Genomic DNA, 21,424 nt, shown 5'->3' on the forward strand with positions numbered 1-21,424 from the left:
TCTGTGAAGATGAGAGTATTTATCAACTCCAATCGCCAAAGCAGGGCCTACTTTAAGTACTTAACTGATCTATCCGGACCATACTCAGTGAAACATGAAAGGGTCATCATCGCGATGTTAAACAAACCCTGATGCCAAACCTGGACGACGATGAACTGGCTGTTTCAGTCTATGCCAGCACTGCAATGAGGTTTCGTCTTTCTGGGTCAGGAGTAGTTATTTGTTCATATTTGCTCGCCCACAGAGACCTCAACTGTGGGCTTCCTTCTGAGCCAGCTTTGGATCTGAAATGCATGATATCTTCGTCGTTGTCTAGCATGCATTGCGACTTATACGGCAGATCATCGGATGATAACTAACTGTTGATAGTGCCACGCCACAGTTCCCAAGCTGCGTCATAGTTACTAACTACCAACCTCCTGCCAAGCTCTATTTAAGCTTTGACGCGGAGTGGGCCTAGTGGCTTGACTTGCCAAGTGCCAAGTGCCCAGTTACACGAGATTGCCAGTCCTTTGTGAGGCCTCCCTTCCCAAGTCGCGACTTGAAATTCGCCAGGGCAAGAAGGGCAATTGGGAAATCACCGACAGACTTCAATCGCTTTCGTTGAATTATCACTCGTTATCGACTTCGACAATGTTTTGGGGGCGGTGTGGCGGTCGCATTGGCAGGACCAATGTGTCGGGCCAAGGCCAGCGCGTTGCTGACTTCATGCAGCGGCAGCGTTTACAGCCAATTACGGCACAGCACGCCAGCTTTGCCAGCACTTCAAGGCGAGCGCAGCAACAACACCAGCAACAGCAGCAATCGCAAGGGAACCGCCATGAGCAGTCCAGGGCTCAAGATGCCGGCCCGACTTTGCGCGCAAAGATGGTCGAGTCGGCAATGACCACTCTCGGCTCCGTCCTGGTCCTGGGTGGCGGCTTTGCGCTCGCCGCGTATGTGTACCACAAGTCCTACAAGCATCTTCAGCTGCGGAAGATGGCCAATGCCTTCCAGCCTGGTGATCCGGTTCTTGAGCTCGCTGCACACCGCAAAGACATGTCGGACCCCAACGCCGAACATTGGATCCCAAGACCGGAACAGGCCAAGATTGATCAGATCATCCATGGAGAAGGAAAGGGCCACTACTTTCTGATCATGGGTGAGAAAGGAAGCGGCAAAAGCAGTAGTAAGTGGGCAGATATCTTTGCTTTTCTTCCCCCTTTCTTTTAGGTTGTCTGTTGCTGGGGCGGAACCGGCCACCACATGATGTTGGGTGTTCGGTAACACAAAGATGGTTGCTAGGTGCCTAATCCTTCGCCCAACATTTGTCTATTGGCAATCTGGAGGGTCGGATCTGGCCTGTATGATTTGGCGTCCTACCCTATGGAGTGGCCGAAAGACGGTCCAAGTTGCACTACTAACTGGATATATTATAGTGATCTTGGAGGCAATGAGAAAGAATCACGGTGACGGGTGTTCCATGTTCGAGGCGCACGCAGACTTGGAGATCTTCCGTATCCGGCTGGGAAAGGCACTCGACTACGAGTACCACGAAGATTACATCGGTGGTTACTTCAGTGAGCGAGGTCCACGAGATACTACTGCACTATTGGACATCGAGAGAGCTTTCAACAAGTTAGAAAAGGTGGCTTTGAAGTATCGAAAGACGAACAACAAACCACTTGTGCTCGTCATCAACCAGACTCATCTCATTAGAGATGACAATGATGGCAAAGATCTTCTGGAGTTACTGCAACAGAGAGCAGAGCAGGTACGTGTGCACGCAAGCATCCCCATATTGCATCCTTTGCTTTGTGCCAAACCTCTCGAGCAAATATTTGCCTTGACTTGGTACAACACTGCTATAATGACATGTCCGAGTTTCTGGGGGCGAGTCCTCGTTGGACCCTTACTCAAGCTAAAGCAACGCATTTGTTAATTCTTCCATCTAGTGGGCTGCTTCTAATCTCGTCACTATGATATTCAACACCGACGACTACTGGGTTTATGAAAGATTCAAGCAACTCGCGGCACGTATGGAAGTAATTTCGGTGGCAGACCTGCCCAAGACTCAAGCAGTCGCGGCCTTACGGAAGTATCGAGCCACATACTTCAAGGAGGATGTGCCGGTTGGCATTTTGGAGCAAGTATACGACCGTGTTGGTGGGCGATTGAATTTCCTCAACAGAGTTGCCAAGTCATCGAACATGATGGCAACTTGTGACCGGATCAAAGAGATTGAGAAGACTTGGTTCCTCAACCAATGCTGGATTCTTGGTATGGAAATGGACGATGATGTGATGGACCAGCAAAAGTGGGCTGTAAGTATGGTTGTCTGCGTGGTGCGAATCTGACTAACAGTGGTGCAGTCAGCAGCGATGGTGCTTGCACAAGCACTTGTCGACAAGGAAGAAGATATGGAAAAGACTTACGACAACGTGACGGGGCATATGCTTCCCTCATTTAAGATGCACAAGGCCCAACAGATCATGACACGCTCCGACTTCATTCGCGAGCTTGACCGGTTGAATCTTTTCACGATCACGAGCAGCGCAGAGGTTCGAGCGAGCTCCGTCCCCATGCATCTTGCATTCAAGGAGATCTGTTCAGAAGAGGGCTTCAGGCAGTTCCTTGAGGACGCTTTGCAACGTATCTCAGATATTGAGAGCTTGGGGTCGCACAAGGGAACTTGTTGCGAAAGACCTTGTTCTCGGAGGCAAGTACGAGTTCAAGCAAGGTTGGAGAGGCAACGTCACGGTGCAGCTGAAGGAAGACCCAAGCAAAGACGAAAGATAGACGGGTATTTCGGCGTATGTCGGCGTATGCGGAAGCTGATGTAAGCTTCCGTAATCTTGGGCCTGGTTCCTGTCCCAAGATACGATGGAACCAAAGGTCTACAAGACGAGAAGACTTAGAGGACGACTTTTTCACAACAACAGAACTGGGGAAGAACAAGAGGGGCCTTGCGGGGGGGATCCCACAGCAGGCTGCAAGGTAACATAACCTCTGGCCAAGAGACGACACGTGACAAGCTGTAATAGAACGGGGCATGGGCCACCTGAACATGCATACGATGTTTGACGATTTGGACTGGTCCGGCTAGAAAATGGGCGGTGTGGAGAGGCTTGCTTCATATAAGGAACTCGGGCGTCCTCAGACGCATTCAGGTCGTCGCAGAAGGTTTGCGGAAACCCTCTTCAAGCCACGGAAACGCGCATCTAACGGGCGGGAGATGCATGAGTGGTGAAAAACGTCGGGTGCAGCAACCATCGGGGTTTCGCACACCCTATTTTCATATGTTTAGAAAGGGGCTTTCAGAAGGGATCCTCATGTACGATTATTATTGTATAAAATTGTATGTTCGATAAATAGTTAGGCCAAATAAGGGCAGTTGTACAATATCAAGAACATTTCATAAAAGTACCTATTAAGTCACCCGCTATGGTCGTAGTTTCTACCGGCCCTGCTCCCGTAAGCTACTAACATAATAGCCTTTGGGTCCGTTCTCATGCCCTGAAACGACGTACCGCGCATACCTGGTGTGGCTAACCGTCCATGGACCAAATTATAATACGCTTTGTACTTAGAAAACAAGGCTGCGTTTCTAAATAGTTTTAGCACCAGTATCTTGTCCACCAAGGACCGGTCGAGGCTTACACAGCCTGAGTTTTGACATCGCACCATCAACTACTAGAATTGGCCCCTTTTCATCTTGTGCTTATATGAAGGTTTTAAGCTAGAACATTCAGCGAATGCATATATGCCAGTATTCCTCTTTCTCGAAGCGAAGGAGGCACAAGGTCGTGGCTTCATCTGTGTCCACTAACCCACGTCTTTACTTGTCCGTCTTTCTTTTGGTCCCTCTTCGAAATAACTCCTGATTCTGTGCTTTAATCTTCCCGCACTTGGATACCCATCCATGTCCATTCCGGCCGAGCTGACTTCCTCTTCTTCCACTGAACCGGATCCGGAGCCGAACTGGGACGGCATATATTGCTACAAGGTCGCGCAAGCCTTCCCGCGCGCCATCAAGATCCTCAAGCGTGCCCTGCGCCCCTTCAAGGGGGCGGGGCAACCTTCGACCCTGCCTACCGGAGCTGGGTCTACGAGGACACCGGCGACGACGCCAAAGTCTCCCTGCGTCTGCGCAAGGACACCGAAGGCCATCTCCACCGGGGCCTGCTGCGGACCCTGCACAAGCACGCGCTCCTCGAGCGCATGCAAAGCCTCGCGCGGCGGGCCGTGTGGAACTTCGAGGACTATGGCGGGCTGAAGGCGGCGGACGGCACCGTCTCGAGCGACAAGGCGGAGCGCGAATGCCAGCGGATCGGGGCGTTCTGCCGGGAGCACAACGTCCAGTTCTCCATCGAGAGGGTGCTCAGCGACCCGCTGCGCTACATTGGCGTCAGGGGCGCCCGGGCCACGAGACGCTGTGGATGGAGGTCCTATGCCGCTTGCCGACCTTGCCCAACAACGTGTACCGCGAGAGGGAAGCGATTTGGTTCCAGTGGCCTTGGGATTCTTGGTATGAATCGTGGTATCCCTCCTGGGCATCAGGGTTTTGACCTACAGCTATTAGAAGCCTAGATATTCAAGTGTATAACGAATAAATATTAATAGTCTTGTTCCTCAGTCACGGGGATCTGTCTCCGTAGTTACCCCTGAATTGCAGACGGGCCCTCAGCAATTAAATGGTGTGTCTCTGTATAGGTATGTTGCCAGGCCAGAAGTAAATGCTAACCTCATTTCGACCGCGGGGATTGGTATGCCGTGCTGTCATCTTGAGCTATCACAAGCACGTGATAATACGTCACAGTAAGGTTCGCCCCTAATCTGCATACCGATATTTCTAGCTTGAATTCTTTGGTCTTTTACACCTTCAACATATCCCTCTCGGCATGCTTGAAAGTCTCATCACCCAACGGCAGTTTCAATTGGCTACCGCCGACTACTCCGTCACCTTGCTGGGATTTGGAGCGCTGGAGATGTAAACTCCGTCCACTGCTGGCTTATCTCCGAGCTAAGCTTCCTTACGTTAGCTTGCCTCCCCCCCCCTCCGCCCCCCATAACGCGTCATTTCTTTTCTGTGTGTACAGAACTTACCTTGCAGAGCTTAATACTGCCTTGGAACTCCTACACCTGCGCGCCATTCCAGCTGCCAGAGATGATCGTCTACGAACCTCCAAAGTCATGATTCTCAGGCATTTCCCGCGGGTGCCTCCCGGCCGCCCGACATGTGTTGGCTTATTCAGTGCCCGCAATGGGTCACTGATACCGATTCGAGCCCGCCCTGTCACGGTCTATGCGGCGTCGCAACGCCTCTGCTTCGGCCAATATGCGAAGAACCAATCGCCCAACGAGCCGAAACCGAAATACGGCGCCAAGGCAGCTTCCAATGCAGTACCCAAGGCTCCGAGTGCGGCTTCGAAAGATCCGCTGGTCACGCCGGACAAGACCACACAGGAGCAGCGGAAGGCGGACTGGGCTATAATGAAAGAGATGGCGCATTATCTGTGGCCCAAGGACAGCTTCTCCACGAGACTGCGCGTCAGTCTCGCCGTTGGCCTGCTGGTCGGAGCCAAGGTCCTCAATGTCCAGGTGCCTTTCTACTTCAAGAGCATCGTCGACGCCATGAACATCGACGTAGGCGCTATGGGCGGCAATGCCACCATGATTGCCGGCAGCATGATCCTGGCCTACGGTGCCACCCGTGTAGGCGCAACCTTGTTCCAGGAGATGCGCAATGCCGTGTTTGCGAGCGTGGCGCAGAAGGCCATTCGAAGAGTTGCCGGCAACGTGTTCGACCATCTTTTGCGGCTGGATCTCAACTTTCACCTGTCCAAGCAAACGGGAGGGCTCACACGTGCTATCGACCGTGGTACCAAGGGCATCAGTTTCCTACTTACGAGCATGGTGTTTCACATACTCCCGACTGCGCTCGAGATCACCATGGTCTGTAGCATTCTGACGTGGCAATACGGGGCTCAGTTCGCGGCCATCACAGCGGTGACAATGACTGCCTACACTGCCTTCACCATATGGACTACAGCATGGAGAACCAAGTTCCGGAGGCAGGCGAATGCTGCGGATAACAAAGCTTCCACGGTGGCAGTGGACTCGCTCATTAACTATGAAGCTGTCAAGTACTTCAACAACGAGAAGTTTGAGGTGGCGCGCTACGACAAATCTTTACTCGACTATGAGAGGAGCTCCATCAAGGTTCAAACCTCGCTCGCGTTCTTGAACAGTGGGCAAAACATCATCTTCTCCAGCGCATTGACCGCCATGATGTACCTCGCTGCTAATGGCGTCGCGGCAGGATCCCTTACGGTTGGTGATCTGGTGATGGTGAACCAGTTGGTCTTCCAGCTATCTGTCCCTCTGAACTTCCTGGGTTCCGTCTATCGTGAGCTGAGGCAGTCGCTACTGGATATGGAGACTCTTTTCAACCTGCAGAAAGTGAATGTCTCCATTGCTGAACGACCAAACGCCAAGGCACTGCAACTATCCAAGGGCGGCGAAATCAGGTTCGAAAATGTCAGCTTTGGATACCTGCCCGAGCGACCAATCCTGCGGAACCTCAACCTGACTATCCCGGCAGGGAAGAAGATCGCAATCGTAGGGCCCAGTGGGTGTGGAAAGTCTACCCTCCTGCGGCTGCTGTTTAGGTTTTACGATGTCGAAAGCGGGCGCATCTTCGTTGACGACCAGGATATCAAGGATGTTACGCTAGAGTCTCTTCGCAAGTCCATAGGAGTGGTCCCTCAGGACACGCCGCTGTTCAACGATACTGTCGGCCACAACATCAAGTATGGAAACCTCGAGGCTTCCGAATCGCAAGTGACCGCGGCGGCCAAGCGCGCCAGGATCCACGACACCATCTCCAGCTGGCCGGCCAGCTACGACACCAAAGTCGGCGAGCGCGGCATGATGATTAGTGGTGGCGAAAAGCAGCGCCTCGCGGTTTCACGGCTTTTGCTCAAGGACCCGCCTCTGCTGTTCTTTGACGAGGCGACGAGCGCGCTGGACACTCATACCGAGCAGGCCCTGATGCAGAATATCAACAGCATCCTCAAGGAGAAGTCCAGGACGAGTGTTTTCGTGGCCCACCGTCTTCGTACGATATACGATGCCGACCTGATTATTGTCCTCCGGGAAGGCAGTGTGGCTGAGATGGGAACACACAAAGAGCTCATTGACCGCGACGGGTTGTACTCGGAGCTCTGGAGTGGTAAGTTATGACACCCCTCCGGGTGGTACGCTTGAATCGTACTAACATTATTCTAGCCCAAGAAAGCCTCTTCAACGCGGAGGGAGAACAGGGAGATTCTAGCCAAGCAGCCACCCCCGTCAACACCCAATCACGGTCCTAAGATGGTACCGCCTCTCCTACCAATTTAATAGCGACACTTGTTTACGATTTACTGGCTCAAGGGGCTCGTTAAGATCGCATATTGTCATGCCCCCGGCCTAATGCAGGGGGCTTATGACGGTGCATATCTATCTTGCCAGTCTGCGTATGTCTGCGTGACTAGTGTAGACGAACGCACGCAGTCTACCAGTCACTAAGTTTGTTGTCACTCAACAAATCTGCGTGTCCTCTACAAGGCTCCACGGCGTGTATTAAGCCGTCCAATCAGCACTCGTTGTTCAGAGGCAGCACCGTCACAAGCAGCTACGTGGACCAGTAGTGAGCCATCATGGTCAGACCCTGTACGTTAGGATTATCCGGCTGGCTGAGCAGGAAATCTGGGACGGGTCTTGTCGGATCAGATGACCGCGGCCTAAGTGCAAAGCCACTCAGTAGACATTACTGAATATCTCAAACCGTATCATACGCACACTAGTTTTGTCTACCTTACATACCTGAGTATTCCACATGGGTCATGAGATACAATTGCCAACATTCGGCGTTGAGCTTGGCCTCCCGAAAGGGATTCTCTGAGTTCTTCGGGAGGAGTCCGTGGTTATACAGGTTTCTTCACCTACTTACATACAAATGCAAGACTTACGCCGAGACCCTCTAGCTGATGTACTGTTCCTCCTACTTGCCTTACAAAGGGCATGCAATCGCTTCATGACTTCTATGGGAGACCCTTGACTCTGTAGTCCCGAGCATGTACGCTTCGCGGTTTGTACAGCGAGGACGCTCACACCACCAGGACCCAAAACTCTTTACACTGTCTTGGTGGCTCGTGCCGGACTTCTTCAACAGTAGCAGATGGTGCGAATGAGGTGCTTGGGCACACCCACGAATGTTTATGTGGGAAAGGTTAGGGGTTCTGTATTCAATTGACCGACTACTAAAGCGATAAAAGGGGGTGATCAAATCTAAACACCTTATAAATTGGCCAAAGGATAAACATAAACAGTCTTCACGACTCCGCCGAGGGACAAAAAACAATCGCAAAAGGTTGGAAAACGAAAGGTGATATCTCTACAGGAAGACCTGCTGTGCCAACCCCCATGAACGATTTTCTCCATAACTCCTAGTTGCCCATCATGACTGGCGTGTGTCTGTGTGGTCGTGAACGTGTGTAATGCTTTGAGTGGTATATCCTTTTTTCTCTCTCTTCTAGTTTTTCTCTCTTCTCAGAACAAGCCCCAGCGGCCCTTCTCCTTCTCTGCGCCGCCCTTCTTGCTGCCCGGCTTGAGTCGCTGGCCTTCGCGGCCCTCTAGTTGCCGGAGGCTCTCCATCTTGTCTAGCACGAGCTCGAGCAGCTCCTTCCGCCGAATTACCTCCAGATGCTTCTTGATCTTGGGGTCCTCCTTCGCGAATCTCTCGACTTCTTCCTCCGACAGATGACGGCCCAGGCGCGAGTCCAATTCGCGCGGGAAGTTGTAGTAGAATTCCGATAACAACTCAACGTTCAAGAATAAGACGGCAGTAGATGCGAGCTTGGTGGCCACTGCGTCGAGGAAGACCTCGGGACAATGGTACTTGTTCTTCATGCTGGCGCATTGCTTCGACTTCACAGCCATCAAGCGCATCTTGATAATGTCCGCACGGTCACGAAGGAACGCTGCTTCACGACCTAATGTGTGTCAGTGTTTGTCAAGTTTCATGTGATCTGAGATGGGGGTAAATACCTTTTTGGAGCAGAGCAGCGCTGAAACCGCCAGCTCCGGCTTGGTTTTCGTTCTCAACGATAATATCGCCCTTGCGTGCCTTGTCGACGAAGTTCAAGACTTCCTTGAGCTTCCTTCTTCCGCCTACGGTGCTTTCTAAATCCTTCATGGCACCTTCGCAGGCTTCCAGTTCCTTCTTGAGTACGCCTTGCACGTGGTCGCGGCCTTGAGTCCACTCGCGATCCTCCATATCAATATCGAACTTGAATGGCTTGATGCAGTTTTCCACCTGGTCACTAGTGCTGTAGAATCGGTCATTCAAGATGCTCGAGGCAGCCTCAGTGATGGTCTGGCGGGCGAAAGGGTGATTGGCGAATGTAGACTGGCCTATCAAATTGTCGACGTGCGATTGGATGGACGAAGCCACCACGGTTGTAGCGAGGCGACCTACGCCCAATTTGGTCAGGGAGGATGTAGAGGCGTCCAGGCGCCGGTGCCAGAAGAGCGACTCCGGGTCGGCCTTGGGAAGATCGGCCAGGTTGTCTGGCTCGAGGATAGGAACCGAAAGGTCGGTAATGGGCTTATTCCAGTACCGTGCCGCCAGCAGGTCAAGCACTCTCTGATCCAGTTCGTTCTTCAGTAGTTCGTGCATTTGCGGGCGGTCGAACTGCTCGGCGAATTGTTTGAAAGAATGCTTGAAGGCATCTAAGCTTTCGGCCAGATACGATTCGGCGGAGAGAGGCCTGTCGTTGTATTGAACCTTGAACTCATAAGTAGCTTCCTCCAACTCTTGCTGGATGGCGTCACTGGTAGTTTGTAGGCTGGCGGACATGGTCTGTTCCAGCACGTGCATAAGCTTCTTCCGCAGGGTAGTGGTACCAACACTGACATCAGAGCCAGGGCCGAACTCAAGTGGATGCGACGAGAAGTAGGCGTTTTCGTTCTTGGTGATAGCAGTTAGCACGTTGGTCTTCCCCGTCTTGAAGAGCCCTGTCGGCGTTGGCACACGAGAAACAACACCGACGTAGCCTAGTCGCAGAGGGTATTGCTTGTCATTGAGGATGGCAGAGCCTCGAACGGCATCGACCAAGTCCATCTTGGTAACGACACCGATCGTGCGCTCTCCTCTCGGGTCAACCCTGCGGCTAGCGCGCAGTGCAGCTGAGTTTGCCAAGTCCACATCAGCCGCTGAGATGGCCAAGATGACATTTGGTGCCTGGATGTATTTGTCGCAAAGCTCGGAGATCTTCTGCTTCAGTTCAAGCGGTTGGTTATGGCCAACAACTTGAATGTAACCAGGCAAGTCAATAAGGGAGAGATCCGGGACATCGGGACGAGATGGACAAGCGGATGGGATCGTCCGAAACACACTGAGAATCAGGCACCGCTAGATTCAGCTCAGTAAGTGTCCGTTGAATGGATGAGAAATCCGAGATCTTGCCGAGACCAAGGTCCGGAAACTCTCCGTACTCGGTGTTTGATCCCGGAGTGTTGATCAATGTGAGTTCTATGGGCCGTCTAGTGACCATGTTCGTGCCCTTCGGCAGGAACTCGTGTCCAACAATAGCCTCAAGAACGGAGCTCTTGCCCGAGGACTGGGATCCTATGACGACGATAGATGGCAGCGTCAGAGTGCTGGACTGACCGACTTTTTGGAGAATGTTTCGAATTTCGATCATCTTTTTTGTCAAAAGCATCATTTGATCATCCTTCGCAATCTCCTCGGAGCCCCTAGGGTCGTCTTGAGGAGAGTGCTCATAGCCATAGGCAGCAGCAGTTCCGCCGACGGCAGCTGCAGCACCTATCCTGCTCTTCTCTGGGGTCTTCGCCTCCAGGGCCACCGCCGCCGCCATCCTTTCCTGTACCAATTTCTTCTTGCAATCTCAGCACCTTCTGCATCCACTCGGGTAGCTCAACCTGGTCTTTTGTGCTTTGCCACCCTTTGCTCATCTGGTCAGCGATATCCTTGGCGCCACCGAATATGCCTGTGGCTGTTCCCGAAACGGTGTTTTTGGCAGCGTTGATAGTGTCCCACGCATAGTTTCCGGCAGCCGAGGCTTGGTATTGCAACCAGGCCAGCCCGGCGACGGTCACACCACCGGCCATAGCGGGGATCCTTATGAGCTTCGCAGCAAGCTTGGGAAGAAAGCGGATAAACGAAGCATTTCGTACGATGACGGCATTGTGGAAGAGTTGCCGCCGTACCACATTCGTCGTCTCGTCGCCCGTACGGCAGCGTCGGCTCGGAGGAGTCCGCCGGACGGAAGTTGGTGATACTGGCGGGAAGCATTCATGGCAGCCGACCGCGTGAAGGGCAGGCGCCCGGCGGCTGCTATAAGCCGTCCGCTCATGCTGTCGGTTCGCAGCGGAGGCAGTAATTCGAGGTCGGGAAGAAGACCATCCAGAGAGGATGTAGCGGGCGCCTTTGCGATGTTGGCAAAGAGATGGGATTGTTGGGTCTAAGAGGAGAGCAAGCGGGATCGCAGGCTTGATAGAGCCATTGATAGTAGTGGCGTGGAGCTGTGAGATTGCATTAGGTACATTCATGCGGGCAATGGGGCAGTCAAGAGAGCGCTGGGTGCTGGGTGCTGGGTGGCTTGACCGACAGCTGTGGCTTAGCGTAGGTAAGTGCTCACCGGCGTTTTCCGATCCCTCCCGTAGTGGTAAGGCTGGGGGCATTATTACCTGCTAACCTTAGCTGCCTGTCTAGTCGTAAGCTACTAGTCCGCCTCACAACCTCCAGTCATCCTCAAGGAACTATGTCTCGAGTCCTACACCAGTCCAGTCTGGTGCATTGGATGAACACCCATCGATCTGAACCAAGGGAAGTGCGGTTCCCAGGGGAAATAAGCCCTCACCGTGCCGCCATGTTCTAGCCCTCCGTGTCGAGATTATCCTTATTTTGATATGCAACTTCAAATTGGATGCGACTGCGGTACCTGCATGCCATTCTTCCGGCCCTATGGCAGGTAAACGCTCGAATCATGTTCCATTAACGGACAACGCTTCACTCAGTCGCGTCTATACCAGCCTTGCATCCATCGTACGTTCGAGATACGAGCCATTGACGAATCTTCTCCAGCGTATATCAGCCTAATTGACTGCCCGTTATGGCTGCGGCTGTGATTATCGAAAACCTGATATAGCTTCCTCTTTCATGAAATGGCAATCAGATATCCGTACACAGTGTTGCACGCCTTGTGGGCTCCATTGCTGTTCGGTAGGCCGGCCGGTGTATCCAACTTGACCGTATCGGTTGTTTGAACAACAGGGATGCTGCTCGTCAACATTTGGTTGACGCAACCCATCAGCTGTACCCGGCAGGTGCCTCCATTCTTCCAGTTTGATATATCAACGAATACGAAAATGAGTGCTACTCGAGCATACCGATACCTTCTTGGCATGAAATGATGTGGTATAAAAAATCAGGTCCATCCTGAAGATGTAATCGTCCTGGCCACCCCCGAACGAGTCTCTCGAAGAATCAAGATGCTTTGTCCTTTGTATGTTGTTGGTTTGGCACCTGCATGGCCCTCGTGGCAGCGCAGGCCCAAATATCCATTGAAGGAAACTGCGGGAGTGGTGTCACTTGCCTCGGGTCTAGTAAGTCACTCTTCGAGAGGCCTACTGAACATGATATCATGGCTCTAACCAAGGTGAATTTAGCTTTCGGCGAGTGTTGCTCTGAGCACGGCTGGTACGTTGAGCCCGGGATGATGCCAGAGAACCCATCAGATCGTGCCTAGGTTCATGTCTCTTACTGCATCCATAGGTGTGGTAACTCAAAAGATTACTGTGAGGAGGGATGCCAAGCCCAGTGGGGAGTATGCAACAGACCCTCTGAGGAAACGGGGTGGTATACATCACCCACACGATAACCGAAACCTATACAGACATCGAGACATCCACAGTCCCTGTCTATTCAACTAGCTACCTTACCCGCATGGTCACAGTTCGGACAACGGCCGTTGAGACTATCAAGTTGAACGTAACGAGCACTGTGGAGACCACCGCGACAACGAGTGTAACTCAGACAGATATCACAACAAGAACGGATGTTGTGAGCAGCACAGAGTTTACGACTAACACGTCCATTGTGACCCGCACGGCGCTGACCACGAATACCACTACTACCACGATCACGGACACAACTACCGACACGCGCATGGTGACGTCTGTCTCCTCAGTTTTGGTGACGCACGTCAACACCATTCTGGTGACGGCCACAACGACCTGGACGCACACGAGCGAGATAACGGATACGTCCCACACGACGCTGACGGACCACGAAGCAGTGACGTCGATTACCACCTCGATACTGACACAAACCGTGGTGGAGACTGTATCTGTTCCCAATACAGGCCCAGCATTCACCGTGACTTCCTTTATTACCACGACAGAGTCGGTCATTGCTACCATGACTCCAGGGCCAGGTAAGTCATGGACCCTTATTAGTGATGAATCCCCTTCGTATATGTACAGATGCAACAATCCCGCAATACGAGCAGTGCGGCGGTGCAGGAGGTGTTTACACCGGAACGGGCTCGTGTGCGTCACCTTACACGTGTTCAGCGATCAATGACTAATGTATGTTCCCCTTACTTTTGAATAGTCTTACCTCGATCACCTTGTTTGTTCATCCTTGCGTAAGAAGCTATGTATGGCACTTTCACCTTATAGATGGGGAAAATGCTCAACCCTTAAATGGCCCAAGATACGATATTGATATTGCGCCAGATTCCCAATGTTTGCCATGAGACGGGAGGTGTCTCCAGGATGATTCGTACCGACGTGCTCATATCACCTGGTAAGGCTAGCCAAAGTCTTTATTCCAGTTCAGTTGGGTATATGTGAGCCAATATTCAGAAACCATACGTGTTGGAAATCGACTCAAAGTCACGCTTTCACTCCTCACCCCTAGTCAGGCTCCAGTCATATACAACACGGAACACGAAATATCAGTTCGTAAATTTACCAGTCTATTTGCGCATTTTCCACAGGCGGGCACACCTATCTGCTTGTTCTAATTGTCTCTCGGCGCCAGTATGTCCGTAAGTGTTAGCCTAATCAAAGCATGTTCACTCGGACACTGCGGGATTATTACACACAACCATTGTCACCCGGCTACGAAAGCCGGAATGGCGCAATAAACCTTGATGCGCCATTCTGCTCTGATTATATGCCTGGGTCGGTGTATATAAAGAGCCCAGGTTCCACTGCTTTGAAGCACTTCAGCCAGGACATTGTCTACACCTTTTCCGACCAAGTCCTTCAAAGTAACCTCCTCCTTAACAAGAGCACCACCATCAACAGCCAGATCAGGACAGTGACAAGCTCCAATATGAAGATCCTTCAATCTTTTATCCTCGCCTACCTGTGTGGTCAAACCACTGCCGCTGTTATCATCACAGCCCGGACGGCAACCGTTGCCCTCGACGGCCCCTCGCCGACCCCCTTGAAGGCGGAAAGACTGAATACAACCTTGCAATCTTTTTCCAAGGAGTGTGATCAATGCCTCCAGTGTATTGCGGGAGGAGAGGCGGATAACCACTATTGCTACTCTAAGTACTGCGAAGCGTGCCATGAGGTGGTGAAAAGACTGGATACAACCTTGCAATCTCTGCCACCTGTCAACATCCAGGATGAAGCGTGTGACCTCTGCTACAAGTGTTTGGACGATGCGGATTCGGAGGAGGATGTCACGGCAGTCGGAGTTTGCTGGGAGAAGCACTGCGAAAAGTGCTCAGAGATCGAAGGGGTGAAATAAACCGGATACAACCTCTCGAACTCTGCAACCGTCAAGGAGGGTGAACAATGCCTCCAGTGTTCGAAAGATTTGGATTGGTCGAATATTATCATTGCGATGCTATTTTGCTACGACAAGTGCTGCGACAAGTGCAAGTGCTGCGACGAGTGCACCAAGGGCCAAAAGATGGAAGAAGGACAGCATCACGACACAAACTAGCTACTGAAGTGGAACTTCAGTTCACATAGCGGGCACGGAAGGGAGAGCACCGGCGAGGCTGAGTAATGGGTAGATGGCCCGGACCAGAATAGTGGGAAAGTTCACGGGGCATGCTCATCATTGAGGCGATGTGGAGGATTATGGCTTCCTGGTGCGACTCGGCTGGGCTGCAGCGGTTGCGTTCATTGGCAGATGCCTAGTACCTTTAGGTGACCGTAGCAATACTACTACCGATGCCCCCAAGTGTACAAATCTCCGCACGAGGATGTGTGTCACTGTATCGTCTGTATCGTCTGTATCGTCTGTTGTACGGGCAATGTTCTGTTTCGGTGCGAATTGCATGCCATGTCGCCAACGGCTTTGTACTACGTTAAGCGAGATCCAACCATCTAATCTGCCACGTGTGTTTGATGGTAACCTATCACATCCCTCGACATGAAGGAGAGTAAACAGTGTAAACCTAATGTAGCTAATAATTAATCATTTTTAACGACTTGAAGTCAGTGTTTATATGGACTCGTAGGTGACATCCGGATTGGACCCGCCACCAACTGCACTTATTAGAAAAAAGGGACCGACTAGCGGGGCATTTCCCCGGATTCTCATTGGGATTCTTGCCCTTCAGCAGCCCTACACAGACAAAGACACTCCTATCCTGGGCGATACTGTGACCTGTAATAAGAAAATGGGGTGGATAGACGATTTGGGGGCAAGGGGTTGCGGCCAGGCGGGCAACTGACCTTCCAGGGTCCTGGCCAGTGCTTTCAGGGTCGCGTGTCCACTGAAATTGAGGGGGCCTTGCAGCGCAAATTTAAGTACATAGCATTGAATCTCGCGTCATTGCCCGGGTCTATGGTATCAACAGTGCATTGAGTGCTATTTGGCTCTGGGAACAAATGACATGTCTCCGTAATCGGCCAACTCTAGATACGCTCACTCACCTCATATGCAGTCATCATAAATAGGAAAGACACACCGCCGACGATATACTTATCCCAGCAAACAAACAGACCGCCGCCGCCTCCCTGCCTACCCTGCACACTAGCGGCACTGCTAGAACCGTCACCGTAAGACAATATTGCCATTCTCCTAATCAGGGAGGGAACTTCCCGTGGGGGAAGGCCAGCGCCCCGAAAAAGAAAATAGATTGACGGCCATCCTACTTGGCGCAAGACAATCCGAACACGAAGCCACGTCGTTGTTGGCATAACACCCAATCCTCCAGACAATCCCTCTGTCTTATGGCTCCTACCAGCTCTCAATCCCTCCACCTAGAATTGGCCTCTTCCCAAAATACATTTCCGCAACACCACATAACTGATTAACACTACCTTTGCGCCGCGGCCATGTGCCGGTTTCTGGTAAGCTGACTGCCCCCGTCCACCGACGTTTGCACGTTGGAGCGCCACGGAAATCAAACAAAAGCCAAACTAACCACCCGTCTCTCTTGGGCTGTGAAGGTATACCGTGGCAGTGACGAGATCCTGCTCTCGAAGCTCATCCTCGACCCCACCCATTCCATCCTCAAGCAGTCCTTCGATTCTCGATTACGACTTGTAAGATATCACGTTGATGCGCCGCCGTCTGCGCTCTTGCCAGGGATCCGTCTGTTGCTAACTCCGGACTGCAGGATACCAGACGAGGCCAGAACAATGCTGACGGCTTTGGCGTCGGCTTCTACACCGACGCAAAACTCGGCGCCTGCCCCTGTCTCTTCACATCGACCGTTCCCGCTTGGAATTGTACCAACTTGCATCGGCTTGCTTCCAAGACGGCTTCACGACTGGTCTTCGCCCATGTTCGCGCTACTACCGAAGGCTCCTTGAGCGAGGACAACTGCCACCCCTTTACCAATGGCAGTCTAATGTGGATGCACAACGGCGGTCTGGGCGGCTGGAAGTACATCAAACGGCGGCTGGGCGAGAAGCTCCATGATAAATGGTATCTTTTCGTCCAAGGCGGCACTGACAGCGAATGGGCGTTTGCCTTGTTCATGGACCGCCTGGAAAGACTGGGTGTCGACCCCAGCTCCCAGCCCGAGAATGGTTTCGGCCCGGCCATATTGCGCAAGGCGCTTCTCCAGACCATTGAAATCATCAACGAGCTCACCACGAGCATACCGGAGAGTGTGGTGCAGAGCGAGAATGTGGATACGCGAAGTCTACTCAATTTTGCCGTCACGGATGGGCATAGTGTAATCTGTACCAGATATGTCAGCAGCAAGACGGACGAGGCCGCAAGTCTGTACTACTCGTCTGGCACCCAGTGGGAGACGAGGCCCACGCCGGGAGACAAGGACTATCAGATGGAACGGCGAGATAAGGGTGCCGACATCGTTCTTGTCGCCAGCGAGCCGCTCACTTTTGAACGGGGTAAGTGTCTTCGTCATGCCACACCTAGTTCAATACTTGCTAAACATGGTTACAGAAAATTGGGTTAATGTCCCAACAAACTCCATCCTCACGATCCACCGTCAGTCTGTTATGGTGCACCCTATCGAGGACAGCTTCTCTGAGAGAGACCCCTACCATAAGCGATCGTCCGCCTTCGCAACGAAGAAAGGACTTACCACCATGAAAAGGCTGCGCCGCAAGTCATCAACAGCCCCTCGCCGACACCCAATCCTGAAACAGAAACCACGAAGCCTGTGCTTGGCCCTTTCATGTCGATGAACCGAACTCCTGACTCCTCCGCGAACACCAGTGCGCCAATGCCATCCCGAGGGAAAACGCCCTTGTCTCAATCACATACTGCGGACAACCCGTCGGACATACGATCTGTGACCTCACCCCCGGCCGCCCGGCCTGATGCGCCATCAAAGCTGCCGAGTCAAGGCAACATCAAGAAAAAGCGTCGGTCTCTTGCACAGGGGGAATGGTCTCACCCTGCCGAGTATATCGACTCGGATTTCCCTCCGCAACCGTTGGAGAGCCCTGACCTAACCCCCACTCGATCAGCCGAATATGGTAACCCCGAAAAGGCTGCAAGGATACTGGGGCTGGCACTCTAGAAACGAAACGACGCGATGCGATGCGATTTGGGATTCATCTAAAGAAAAAAAGGCATCCGCCATGAGGAAGACTCAAGAAGGGCCCTTGTTTCCGGACGAGTTTGTCTCTCAGCAATGCGGATCTCGAATCAAAATGGGCTGGCAGACGCCCGTTGTGTAGCGTTGTGCGCACTTTGCATAGACTCCTTAGACTGAACTTATGATGAGGGCGAGGCGTTTGGTGAAATGGTTTGACATGGCGAAGAATCTTACAGCGCTCTTCTTTGCTTTACTCTGTTTTCATGTAGAGCGATTTATGCCTCATCCACTGTATGATAATATCATGATTCTGTCTGGGAGGACATTTCTTCCTGCTGTTCATAAAGCGCACGAAACAATGACAATAAAGCGTACATTACATCAAATATACTGATCACTCGAAGCAGAACATGAGCGAAGTAGTAGCGATCCATGAGATATCAAATAATAAATAGCCTTTTGGCACGATCACCGCGAGACAGGCAGTAAGTGGAGGACCGGGTGGTGTTGAACTTTTTTTCTGTCATAACCCAAAAGTGTATGGGATTGGATGTTGATATCTTTCTCTAGGGTTCTCTCTATATACAAGCCCAGTCCTTTCGCAAAAGGGTGTCGGTATATATGCAACTAGATTACACATACAATGCGCATTTGGTTTCTTTACACAAACACACCAGGAAATCCACCCGAATACGACATGATTCGCTACCCGTTGACCCGTATCAGATTTCCGCACCCGCGCTCGAAAAAGCAATATATAAGCAAATGTCATGAGGAAACAATAGCAAGGCTGGAAACCGGCTGTAAGGAAGGTTTAAGCCATGTACCGGAACTCGGGATGCCGGTAGCCCAGGTCGGCGATCTCCTCGGCCGTCTTGCCCTCGAGGCGGTAGTCGCGGCCGCCGCGGGCGCGCAGGCGGTTTCTCCCAGTTGCAGTAGAAGATGCCGCCGAGGGCGAGGAAGAGGGTGCAGACCTGGCAGACGAGGTTGATGGTGTGGCCGATGGGGAAGTTGGGCCCGTCGGTGGAGAGGTAGGCCCAGACGGCGAGGATGCCGCCCATGGTGCCGAGGGAGACGATCCAGCCGCCCGTGACGGCGCGCACGGCGGGGCCGGCCGAGTTGTTGAGGCCCCAGGACAGGAAGCCCGGGCCGCCGGGGAAGGCGCCGATGGCGACGAAGTAGATGCCCATGTACTTGATGTTGTCGCTCGTGCTCCAGCGCAGGACGGCGAAGCCGGTGATGCCGACGAGGGTGAAGAGGGCGAGGTAGATGCCGCGCTTCTTGGTTGTCGCTCACGAAGGAGATGGCGATGGCGACGGCCGAGGCCAGCACGTAAGGGGGCACCGAGTAGAGCTGGGCCTTCTCGGCCTTCCAGCCCAGGTTGAGCAGCACGGTGGGCATGAAGACGGAGATCCCCTGGACGGTGACGTTAATGAAGAAGAAGCCGCCGGCGCAGATGTAGTTGTTGATGTTGAGCATGGCGCGCTTGACGTGGTGAGGCCGGACCTTCTCGTTGAGGAGCGCCTTGTGCTCGAGGCGCAGGCGCTCCTCGGCGATCCACTTCTCGCGCTCGTTCAGGCGTTTCGACTGCGCGGGCGTCTGCGGCAGGAGAAGGGGCGCGAGGAGGCCGCAGGCCATGGTCAAGAGGCCTTCGAAGAAGAAGATGTTGCGCCAGGTGTGGATGGGTGCTGCTGCGGTGCCCCATTCTGGAACACGGGCGAGTGCGGTTGCGAGGAGGCCTACGTGGGCTTCATGTTAGCTTTGCAGGCTCTACAACGCCACAATAGGTCCCTTTTGCACCACGGAAGGCTCTTCTTGCTAGGGACCACGAGGGGGGTCCTATATCAAAGTATAACGAGAAGTATATGTTGACTTGCCTCCAAAAGCACCAGCCATCGAAGCGGCACTGACATAGATACCCACCCGGAAGTACAACTCTTCGCGCTTGTAGAAGTTGCTCAGGAAGAAGGCGATACCCGGCATGGCGCCGCCCTCGAAGATGCCAAGAAGGGCGCGCAGGCCACATAGCTGCTCGTACGTGGTGACGAAAGCGGTCATCATGGAGACGAGACCAAAGCTGACGACGAGGCCGGGAATGTAGAAACGAGGGCCGATTTTCTTGAGGAGCAGGTTCGAAGGGATCTCGACGGTCAGATAGACGATGTAGAAGATGGAAGTTGCGATATTGAAGCGGTTGTCGCGCTTCAGGTCCAGTTCCTTCTCCATGCCCTGAATTCTAGCATTGCCGATGTTGGCTCTGTGTTTAAGGGACCGGTCAGTATGTAGCTCCCCTCTCTATGTCATGTCCTCTCCCGGATGAAACCCTGGAAGCTGTAGCCTGATTGAACATAATCCTCATCGTTTTGCAGGTTCCGTAGCTCTCGAGGAGCTAGCCCGTCAGACACCATGCTGGCCTGAAATGCCATGTGTCGAGCCTTCCCGTACACGTGCTCCCGATACCCATGTCACACAAACTGAGTCTTAATGATAGAAACTTACCGGTCTAAGAAGCACAGCAGGTAAAGCACTGTGACGACTGGGACGATTTGCCAATCCAGTTTGTGGCGTATCACAGCTTCTTCCTCGCGCGTCCAGGAGATCTCATAAGTCTCCGAGTCGCTCTTGTTGGCCGTCTCGGCCTCGAGGGCGCCCACGGACGTCTTTTCAGGCGTTATGGACATATTGTAAGGTTGTATATATATAGTGGCTGATGGGAAGAGGGCGGCGCTTGAACGGCTCGCTGGCGGCTGGCTCCCACAGACTCTTAGTGTGAAGGAAGCTTTTCTTCGCTGTCACTAGTATTTTTCTTCTTGTCCAGAAAGGTGTTCGGAAATGGCAGCAACGACAGCAACCACGTCTGGACCGACTTGAATGCCGGAGAGGAGGATGAGAGGAATAGAGAGGAGATTAGCAGGTTCCCCCGTCGGCAGTAGATGAAGAGACATGTCCCTTTTATCTATTTGCTACTACTCCTCTAGCGGGCATTTCTCCTTCTCCCCAGGACTTAGCCTAGCTGAGTTTGCCCCTGCCTGGCACTACCCGACCCAAGCCAAGGAAACAAAACAAGGGACTGGACCAGGATGCAGGAGTCAAGGATACCGTACAGTGGGAGAGTGCTCCGTAGGTAGCAGCAGAGTAGGCCGGTTATCTTGTCCCGTCAAGCCGATTGACACTGAACTGCAGTAGCATCCAAGCCTAGACCCTGTACTTGCACGAGTGCCAAGGGCTTGGAGTAGAGACGGCAGATGCCATTGCAGCAAAGCGACGACATGCTGATTGGATGGGCGGAGGGGTTTTGCCTCTGTGACCTTGCAACCTGCAAAACCCCAAGTCATGCTGTGCTTGGCGCCCAGGCTGATTAAGCTCTCCTAGGCAAAGCT

At 52.7% G+C, this 21,424-nt stretch overlaps 7 protein-coding genes across 7 annotated transcripts; 4 read left to right on the forward strand and 3 right to left on the reverse strand.

Annotated features, from left to right (window-relative positions):
• Positions 1-633: 633 nt before the first annotated feature.
• On the forward strand, positions 634-2,778 carry PG994_014823 (uncharacterized protein; the record flags this gene model as incomplete). Its single annotated transcript, XM_066866232.1, has 5 exons — positions 634-1,168; positions 1,419-1,753; positions 1,935-2,307; positions 2,359-2,631; positions 2,699-2,778. 5 exons carry the CDS (start codon positions 634-636, stop codon positions 2,776-2,778), a joined length of 1,596 nt encoding a protein of 531 aa, XP_066707908.1.
• Positions 2,779-3,978: 1,200 nt separating this feature from the next.
• Positions 3,979-4,762, reverse strand: PG994_014824 (uncharacterized protein; the record flags this gene model as incomplete). The annotated part of the gene is made up of 2 exons (XM_066866233.1): positions 3,979-4,548; positions 4,724-4,762. The coding sequence occupies 2 exons, from the start codon at positions 4,760-4,762 to the stop codon at positions 3,979-3,981; spliced, it is 609 nt and encodes a 202-aa protein (XP_066707909.1).
• A 410-nt stretch (positions 4,763-5,172) lies between these two features.
• Positions 5,173-7,355, forward strand: PG994_014825 (Iron-sulfur clusters transporter atm1- mitochondrial; the record flags this gene model as incomplete). Its single annotated transcript, XM_066866234.1, has 2 exons — positions 5,173-7,213; positions 7,270-7,355. The coding sequence occupies 2 exons, from the start codon at positions 5,173-5,175 to the stop codon at positions 7,353-7,355; spliced, it is 2,127 nt and encodes a 708-aa protein (XP_066707910.1).
• Positions 7,356-8,574: 1,219 nt separating this feature from the next.
• PG994_014826 (msp1) lies at positions 8,575-11,730 on the reverse strand (the record flags this gene model as incomplete). The annotated part of the gene is made up of 4 exons (XM_066866235.1): positions 8,575-9,017; positions 9,073-10,421; positions 10,522-10,910; positions 10,969-11,730. 4 exons carry the CDS (start codon positions 11,728-11,730, stop codon positions 8,575-8,577), a joined length of 2,943 nt encoding a protein of 980 aa, XP_066707911.1.
• Positions 11,731-14,125: 2,395 nt separating this feature from the next.
• Positions 14,126-14,818, forward strand: PG994_014827 (uncharacterized protein; the record flags this gene model as incomplete). The annotated part of the gene is made up of 1 exon (XM_066866236.1): positions 14,126-14,818. The coding sequence occupies one exon, from the start codon at positions 14,126-14,128 to the stop codon at positions 14,816-14,818; it is 693 nt and encodes a 230-aa protein (XP_066707912.1).
• A 1,544-nt stretch (positions 14,819-16,362) lies between these two features.
• PG994_014828 (Dug3p) lies at positions 16,363-18,026 on the forward strand (the record flags this gene model as incomplete). Its single annotated transcript, XM_066866237.1, is given in 5 exon segments — positions 16,363-16,377; positions 16,477-16,572; positions 16,647-17,388; positions 17,444-17,609; positions 17,621-18,026. 5 exon segments carry the CDS (start codon positions 16,363-16,365, stop codon positions 18,024-18,026), a joined length of 1,425 nt encoding a protein of 474 aa, XP_066707913.1.
• Positions 18,027-18,858: 832 nt separating this feature from the next.
• Positions 18,859-20,725, reverse strand: PG994_014829 (MFS general substrate transporter; the record flags this gene model as incomplete). Its single annotated transcript, XM_066866238.1, is given in 5 exon segments — positions 18,859-18,924; positions 18,959-19,321; positions 19,341-19,783; positions 19,934-20,301; positions 20,544-20,725. 5 exon segments carry the CDS (start codon positions 20,723-20,725, stop codon positions 18,859-18,861), a joined length of 1,422 nt encoding a protein of 473 aa, XP_066707914.1.
• Between the last annotated feature and the right edge of the window lie 699 nt (positions 20,726-21,424).

Source organism: Apiospora phragmitis (assembly GCF_038363925.1).
Source record: "Apiospora phragmitis strain CBS 135458 chromosome Unknown utg000014l:1.0-1827420.0:1.0-1829600.0, whole genome shotgun sequence".
Classification (NCBI taxonomy): Eukaryota; Fungi; Ascomycota; class Sordariomycetes; order Amphisphaeriales; family Apiosporaceae; genus Apiospora; species Apiospora phragmitis.